Raw genomic sequence first — 9,880 nt, 5'->3', positions numbered from 1 at the left:
TTGAAAAAACTCGGCTCTAAAACACATGGTTTACAAAAAGATTTGGAAGAATTAGAGACTAAAATTTATCCTCGATATGAAGAAATGGTGTCGGATGTCCAAACTGAAAAAGCCGAGTTAGAAACGAATTACAGGAAACTGACCACAGATGCCGACCAACAAGGAGAAGTCTTACACCGAGAGATCACCGCCATTGTCAACTAACGGAAATCTGACATTGCTGAGATGAAAAACAAACATATGGCTGCCTTAGATCAAAACACAGATGAAATTACGCATAGTATTATTGAACTCAAACAAGCCATTCTAAACCTCAAGGCGATATCAGAATCCAAAGATATCTCTCTAATCTCTACCTACAAATCTAGGAATAACGAGTTCAGAAGATTGCCTCCTAAAGTCCTAGTTACATTACCAAGTTTCTCTCCTCAGAAAATAAGCAAAGATCAGCTCAATGAAATATTTGGTTCTCTGTCATCATTATCCATTACAAAAGAACTTGACAACACAATGAAGTCACCAGAAGCTGTATCTTCTCCAGTCAAAACACTGCTTGATAAACCGCGAATCACCGCCACCATAGACACTGGGTATACACAACTACTCCGTGTTAACTGTCTGAGTGAAGACCAAGTCTGGACATGTGGGTATGACAAAATCATGAAGCTTCTCAACCTCCGAGGTAAGATACTGACATCAATACAAACCGAGTCAGGGTACCAACCACGGGACATAGCAGCAACACGGGACGGATATCTTTTTTACACTGACCCTGAAATTAAAACTGTAAACCTAGTAAAGAATAATCAGATACAGACCGTGATCACACTACAGGGATGGAAACCTCACTATATGTGCAGCACCGCCTCTAATGATCTCCTTGTTATCATGATCAGTGATGACTAGTAACAATGCAAAGTTGTGCGTTACTCTGACTCCACAGAAAAACAAACCATTCAGTTTGATGATCAGGGTCAACCTCTCTATTCACCTGTTGCTCTACATAAATATATCAGTGAGAACAGGAACCTGGATATCTGTATGGCTGACCGTGGAGCTAGTGCAGTCGTCACGGTCAATCAGTCAGGAAAACTCCGATTTAGATACACTAGTCATCTCTTTAAAACCAAAGAAATCTTTGATCCAGTCGGCATCACTAGAGACAACCAGAGTCACATCCTGACAGCAGACTGTAACAATCACCGTATCCACATCCTAGATCAGGACGGACAGTTCCTCCGTTACATTCAGAACTGTGACTTACACGATCCATGGGGTTTATGTGTGGACATCACAGACAACCTCTTTGTGGCTGAGTGTGACACTGGTAAAGTGAAGAAAATTCAATATCTAATACTTTAAACAGTGTCAATTGCACATCCCAACACTCGGTTAAGTACATCTAGCAACACCGTGTTGAGTATAGCAGTGTTAATTACACCTATAAAATCTGTTAATTACAGCAGTGTTTGTGATGTGTAACTAACCTGTGTATTGACACTGTAGATTTGTGGTTATTTTTGGCTGATTGAACATTACTCTTTTAGCTATTTGTGTTTTGTAAATTATCTTTTAGTTTTGAACAATGTATATACTAGTACATAGATAAACATGATTTAGAGAACAATCTTATTTCTTACTTAGTTTTGTAGTACAGAAGAGTTAGTGGCCCCAACGTTCATTCTTCATCATACAATGTATATCTTCAGACTCAGGGTCACAATCTTCTGTTCATCATCAATAACATTACAACAAGTATCTAAATATTCCTACAAAAGTAACACAGACAAATAGAAATTATATCAAACTGATTAGTGAAAAATTGCCTTCATTTAAAAATATCTTCATATTATTGACCCAAGAAAGACTTTTTTGTTAACTCACCTGAGTCAAAACAGCATCGTTTTGGCCCAAGAATGAAAATGAAATATCTCAAAACTTCTTGGTCATCTACAGGACACCATCAATCATCTTCCAAAAGATTATTCGGCAACTGCTTAAATTGTAAGATAAGTTTGGGGAATCAGGGTTTTTTGCATACAAAAACGTCATTTTTCAAACCCCATTTGGGTTTCAGGGTGAAAAGAAAAATTCCAAAATTCTTGCTGCACATCTACAGATACCAATAAAACATTTCCCAAAAAGATGTTTTGTCTACTGCGTGAATGCAAGAGGAGTTCTGAGAATCACGTTTTTGTACGGAAACGTCGGTGTGTGTTTTTTTAACCCTCATTTTGCTTCCATGGTAAATATGATTGTTCCATCTACAGAACACCACCTATCATATTCTAAAACATTAATTGGTTGCTGCTTAAAATAAAAGAGGAGTTTGAAGAAAAAGAAAGAGTGACAAACGGACGGACGAACCAGGGTAACAACAATATCTTTTAAAAGTGAGGACATAACAAATCAACAAACAGCAAAGTCGACTTAAAATCTGATATACCGTAATTGAACACGAAAGCTGTCCTTTATCATAATTCAAATAAAATATATAATCCCCACTTATGGGACTAACCAATCACTTGTCTGGCTCCCACTGCTCATCAGTGAATTTGGCCGAATGAACAGGACATTATTATGAATCAGTTGGAAGCCGAGCGGACTAACCTTGTGTAGGTCCTGGGGTTTGAAAAGAAAATCAACTTCAATCACCTCCTTACACTTTTATTTTGTTGTTTATATAGTCCAGTTTGACCGTATCATTCACATCTATCGAAAGAAATTCTTTACATATTATATAAGATCAAATCCTCAAAGGTTCCTTTTAATATAAAATTTTGGGACATAAGATCTTTTTTAAGATGTGAGTCCCTGAAGATGTTCTTCGACTTTATTAAATATTATTCTAAGATATATTCAAATAAATCATCATTGTGTTCTGATCACTGACAAAGAAACACCCTAAAGGGACATAAGCTGTCATTTTGCTATATAGTTAAATGCGAAACGCCCTGCAAATGTCATCACCCTGCAAATGAGCAACAATGACATTAGAATTGAAACAGGAATAATGACAATGAAGTTTAACACGTGCAATAAAGTGGGGTATTGATGTGGAACTAATTTTTACCTATTTTAGCACTAGCTTCAAAATTACAAAAATAATAATAACCAATTTTTTACTTTTATTATAGAGCTATATATTTATACTAGATCACAGAATATTTACAACTATAAAACATATGGTGTCGTTATACTCCCCAAATATCAATCATCAATTTAAATGCTTTTCTATAGATCTTTATAAAAGATATTTAAAGATAATTTGATCACCAACTTTACAAACAATAAAATGATTGTCAAATGTGTGTGACACAGGGGCTAAGGCCGTTTTAGACCCGAACTCTGTGATACCATAAACCCAAATTAAATGCTGGGACACTACCCCAGGGGTTAAGCAATCTGAATAAAACCAGACCTTTGATCTGCTTCAGTAATTGTGCTTTGTGTAGCGATATATAATATAACAGGAGCGGATCAAAGATCGTATTTTAATCAGATTGGGGGTTAAGAATTTGACAGTGTTTTAGTCCTTTATGCCCATCATCACTGTGTATAAGTCGATGACCGCAGTATATATTAGGGTCATTAAAATGGCAGCTGACCTCATCTGTAAGAATTTTATAATCACGCTTTCAGACAATTGATTATTCATTTGCATCATTTACGATAATTATCAAGTGTCCAGTGGAGTATATAATGTTAGTCACTGTAGTTTTCTCCCAAGCAAACTTATTTATCGATAAAACGACCTCCCAAGTTTTGTAGTATGATGACCGTAACAAATATGTATGATGACCTTTTACTCCGATTTTGATTTAGGATTCAAGAAGTGAAAGTAGCCTTTATACACAAAAGGTACCGTTGCTGGTTTACTTCGCGGTCTAGTCATGAAGCAAAATCAAGGCTATTTTGTCCTCTCCAAAATGCGTCATAACTACGCACCCAGATTGTGTGCTAACTGTTTAGATTCACGGCGGTTGTGAGCGGTCGACAGGGGATGCTTACTCCTCCTAGGTACCTGATCCCACCTCTGGTGTGTCCAGAGGTCCGTGTTTGCCCAAATATCTCTTTGTATTGCTTATAGTAGTTATGAGATTGATCACTGTTCGTTATATTCACCTTTCATTTAGAAAGGAAGATACTTCTACTATCTAGTTTCTCAACTGATTCGATATGCAAGAGCTTGTTCTGGGTATAGTCAGTTTTTAAATCGAGGTAAGCTGCTGACAAACAAGTTGATGGTACAGGGATTTCAACAGTCTCGATTGAAGTCAGCATTTAGCAAATTATATGGTCGTTATAACGATCTAGTTCGTCAATACAACCTCGCATTGGGTCAAATGCTGTCTGACGTGTTTCATACCGATTGTTAAGCCGTTCTTGGCACACTGATTTTGACTGCGGATACCTCCGTTTACCTGATCAAGATATAGGGCTCACGGCGGGTGTGACCGGTCAACAGGGGATGCTTACTCCTCCTAGGCACCTTATCCCACCTCTGGTGTGTCCAGGGGTCCGTGTTTGCCCAACTATCTATTTTGTATTGCTTATAGGAGTTATGAGATTGATCACTGTTCGTTATCTTCACCTTGCATTCATTCGTCCCATTGACGAGGATATTATGTGTTTGAAACTGAAGCATGGTTTTGAACAATTTCATATTTTGAAAGGAAAGTTGGATTATAAATAGTGTTACCGAATGTGGAATTAATGCCATGTTCGTTTTAAATACAATGTTGTTGGAAGCTTTGTCAGCTGGAACCAAAACATATCCCTCTCATGTAACCCAATTCTTTGATCACTTCTGGATTACTAAACACAGAAGGATAGATGGTAGATACTTTTGTGTTGTGAACATACAGGGAAAATCTTTAAACATCTTCTTCTCAAGAATTACTGGTTTAGAAAAGTGGAGATTTATGTGAAAACTTCCTGACATAGAGTAGATTCAAGTTTGTTCAGATCATTGCCCTAGGGATAGGATGGGGCCTCAATAGGGGATCAAAGTTTTACATCCTGATACATAGGAACACTATCTACTCCCGAACCACTGAACCAATTTCAATCAACCCTGGTATACAACACACTGATTTTGACTACTGATAACTCCGTTTATCTGATCAGGATACAGGGCTCACGGCGGGTGTGACCGGTCGACAGGGGATGGTTACTCATCCTAGGCACCTGATCTCACATCTGGTATATCCAGGGGTCTGTGTTAGCCCAACTCTCTATTTTGTATTGCTTATAGGAATTATGAGATTGATCACTGCTCGTTACCTTCGCCTTTCATTGAATGGGTCACTTTTCAAAAGTAGATATAGATCAAACTCTAAGGAAAAAAGATCAAATACCATTAAGTCACAATTTCATGCCATGACTCTATGAACAAAATATGAAAGCCCTACCTTAGATAGTTTCACATACATTTAATAGGTTTTGTTTTCTTAAAAATATGTCAAATTCCGAGATCAAGGGAACAAAGTCTAAAGCCATAACATGAAATGAGAGGTCTTACCATATGGTTTATATCTACAAAATATGAAAGACCTACCATGAATAGTTCAGGAAATATTGAACAGATGATTTTTTGTTAAAGGTAAAACACATTTCCAGGACAAGATCACAAGATCACACACACCATTATGTCATATGAAAGGTCTAGACGTAAAAAAATGTATATGCAAAATATGAAAGCCTTAGCTTATATTGTTCAAGAGATATTTCAAAGATTTTCCCTATATATTAGCATAACATTTCATTCACTATTGCGATCCCACTCTACCTCCGAGAATTATGATTTGAATAAACTTAAATGTACTCTATCTCAGGAAGCTTTCATGTAAATTTCAACGTCTCTGGCCCAGTGGTTCTTGGGAAGATTTTCTTGAGAAGATTTTTAATGACTCCATCCTAAGTTTGCCTTTTTTATATCTCCCCTTTGAAGAGAATATGGTCCTTCATTTCAACACACTTGAATCTCCTTAACTAAGGTTGATTTGTGCTAAGTTTGATTGAAATTGGCTTAGTGGTACGCTCTTTAAAAACTTACCACACGCAGAACAAGCTCTTTCGTATGGAATCAGTTGAGAGATATAAATACCATATACGGGTGATAATAAAATATTGTTACATAAATATGGGAAGTTAACGGTGGAGAAGCTGAAATCATCCCGTTTGTCATAACATTATCATATCCCCTGAAGTATCTGAGGTAGGACTGTCATATTTTGCATATAAATTCTTTATGACAATACCTTATTCTTCAGTGAAGTTTGAATTTGTGACCTTGACGATTTACTTTATAAAAATCTTAACTATTCAATATCTTATCAGCTATTCAAGGTGTATCTTTAATATTTTATACAAGACCTTTTATTTCACACTATGGCATTTGATCTTGATACCTACTTGTAAGAAAATGGGTTTAATATATTCGGAAGAATTCAAGGTAGGACTTTCATATTTGGTATATAGATTCTTTATGACAAAACCTTGTAATACAATTGTGTTTTATCTTCTGACCTTGACCTACTTTTTATAACCTGACCTAATCAATAACTCCTGAACTATTCAAATTAGAGAATTCATATGCATTCTTTATGGCAAGACTGTTATTCCGTGGTGTTTGACCATTTGGCCTTGACCTTGGATTTTAAAGAATTTGTTTACAAAATAATCTGACCTAATCAATATCGCCTGAACTATTTAAGATAGAGCTTTCATATTTGCATATACTTTTTAATGGCAATATCTTTCATTTCATACCATGATCCATGACCTTGTGACCTTCGACTTCACCAGAACAGCAAGATCATGTTAGTCATATTGGTGTTGGGTATATCTGTTTTAAGTGAATTCATTATCAGTTATGTTGAGATCATTTGGGGCAACATTGTCGGATACCCATTGTCTTCAGAAGATCAGCTGTGGGTATCCGACGATGTTGGGGCTAGATTGGGGCCACAATATCTGGTCAAAAATTTTCAAAGAAATAAAGATTGATATTTTTTTAACAACGGCAGGGCCAAGGTGACTCGTGTGAGAGCAATGTGGCCCATGGGCCTCTCATTCGGTTTTGACAGACTGTAACAAATAACAAGATTTATCCTCATTGCACGCAATGCCGAGTATGGACGATAAATTTCCCAAAAAGGTTAGTCTAAGCCATTTATTTCAAGGCCTTTTTTATGAAAATATGCCTATGAAGAATATAAAATTACGAGTAACGCTAAAATAGACCTCTGGATTTACCAGAGGTGGGATCAGGTGCCGAGGAGGAGTAAATATTCCATGTCGACCAGTTCAACCCGCCATAAGGTAAACAGAGTACTCTGTAATCAAAATCAGTGTGTAAAGAATGGTCTAACAATTGGTATGAAACACGTCAGACAGCATTTATTAGATCGGTATAACGACCATAGAATTTAAGAAGTGCCGTCTTTAATCGAGACTGTTGAAATCCCCATAGTGTAAAAATAAGATTTTTTATTAACAGGTTGTAGACACATAAGAGTATAGATTCTGATTCAAATTTGACATGAAAATTTAAGGTTAAAATGATTCAAATTTTACATTAATACTGATCCAAGCTGAGTACAAACCGAGGCCCCGTATCACAGCAGGTGTGGCACAATAAAGATCCCTCCCTGCTCAAAGGCCGTAAGCACCGAGCATAAGCCTGAATTTTGCAGCCCTTCACCAATGATATCATGTCTCCATATGAGTGAAAAATTCTTGAGCAGGACATTAAACAATATACAACCAACGAACCATAATAGACTTATATCTCAGGGGCATGGAAACATAATAGATTTATATCTCAGGGGCATGGAAACATAATAGATTTATATCTCAGGGGCATGGAAACATAATAGATTTATATCTCAGGGGCATGAAAACATAATAGATTTATATCTCAGGGGCATAGAAATATAATAGATTTATATCTCAGGGGCATGGAAACATAATAGATTTATATCTCAGGGGCATGAAAACATAATAGATTTATATCTCAGGTGCATGGGAACATAATAGATTTATATCTCAGTGGCATGGAAACATAATAGATTTATATCTCAGGGGCATGAACACATAATAGATTTATATCTCAGGTGCATGAAAACATGATAGATTTATATCTCAGGTGCATGGAAACATAATAGATTTATATCTACGGGGCATGAAAACATAATAGATTTATATCTCAGGGGGCATGAAAACATAATAGATTTATATCTCAGGGGCATGAACACATAATAGATTTATATTTCAGGGGCATGGAAACATAATAGATTTATATCTCAGGGGCATGGAAACATAATAGATTTATATCTCAGGTGCATGAAAACATGATAGATTTATATCTCAGGTGCATGGAAACATAATAGATTTATATCTACGGGGCATGAAAACATAATAGATTTATATCTCAGGGGCATGAACACATAATAGATTTATATCTCAGGTGCATGAAAACATGATAGATTTATATCTCAGGTGCATGGAAACATAATAGATTTATATCTACGGGGCATGAAAACATAATAGATTTATATCTCAGGGGCATGAACACATAATAGATTTATATCTCAGGGGCATGGAAACATAATAGATTTATATCTCAGGGGCATGGAAACATAATAGATTTATATCTCAGGTGCATGAAAACATAATAGATTTATATCTCAGGTGCATGAAAACATAATAGATTTATATCTCAGGGGCATAGAAATATAATAGATTTATATCTCAGGGGCATGAAAACATAATAGATTTATATCTCAGGTGCATGAAAACATAATAAATTTATATCTCAGGGGCATGAAAACATAATAGATTTATACCTCGGAGGGGAGGGGTATAAAGACATAATAGATTTATACCTCGGGGGGGGGGGGGGGTATGAAGACATAATAGATTTATATCTCGGAGGGGGGGGGGGGTATGAAGACATAATAGATTTATATCTCGGAGGCATGAAAAAACACAATATTTTTATCATTCTATAATTGTATTGTCAAAAATTGATACAAAGCACAAAAAAATACTCTAGTATTTGAAAATTAACAAAACTCCAGTCACAAAGCTCGTTGTCACTCGGTGTACAAACTAAATCTGCATGCAATGAAAATTTAACATGAAACTTATTCAGTCTTTGTCTCCAGCATCCATTGACTAGTTCTAGTTTCTCTGTACATGTAAATAGATAGGTCATTAACCTGATATACAAACATAACATTCATTGGGGTAAAAGTTCTTATCTGTAATGTAAAATAAAATTTCAAATACATTGTAACGAATTATGGATTGCATTAATACTGAATTCATTATAAATCTGTATATGGAATGTGACTTAAATATACATGTAACAAATTCATGATAATTATATACCTTTCTACCAAGTTTAGTGTACAGTAGTACTACTTCAATACTACAACTCAATGTAGCAATAGATATATCAATACAGTAATGGCTGTTTCAAATAAAGGTCGTTGTGGGCCAAAACTGTCAAAAAAGGTACACAGATTCAGGTGGTTGAATCATGAAGTAACATCAGGAAGGAGGTTGACGAGAGGGGGGGGGGGGGGGGGGTAGGTTAAAGTCCCACACTGCTTGGTGGGTCCAGGAACCTGAGCTCCCTCCGATGTGTTTTTTATTTAGACCAATTCAAACATGGGAAATTTGGTACTGAAATATAATGATCTGTATATATTTTACATCAGAAATAACTTAAAAATTACTGATCAAAGTGTATCTGTACTGGGCTAAGTACTATTCTCCCCATTCAATTTTACCTCTACATATCACAAGCTAATTTCCTGTTTAAAGGAAATCAAAAGGGGGGTGGGGGGGTGGGGGGGGGGGGGGGGTG

The 9,880-nt window shown here is 36.1% G+C and overlaps 1 protein-coding gene across 1 annotated transcript; it reads left to right on the top strand.

Annotated features, from left to right (window-relative positions):
* The first annotated feature begins 240 nt into the window (after positions 1 to 240).
* On the top strand, positions 241 to 906 carry LOC125665292 (uncharacterized). Its single transcript, XM_048897943.2, has one exon. It carries the CDS (start codon positions 241 to 243, stop codon positions 904 to 906), a length of 666 nt encoding a protein of 221 aa, XP_048753900.2.
* The last annotated feature ends 8,974 nt before the right edge of the window (positions 907 to 9,880 follow it).

This window comes from Ostrea edulis, chromosome 10, assembly GCF_947568905.1.
Source record: "Ostrea edulis chromosome 10, xbOstEdul1.1, whole genome shotgun sequence".
Classification (NCBI taxonomy): domain Eukaryota; kingdom Metazoa; phylum Mollusca; class Bivalvia; order Ostreida; family Ostreidae; genus Ostrea; species Ostrea edulis.
The sequence above is the reverse complement of the archived record's forward strand: the minus strand, read 5'-3'. Positions and strand labels throughout refer to the sequence as shown.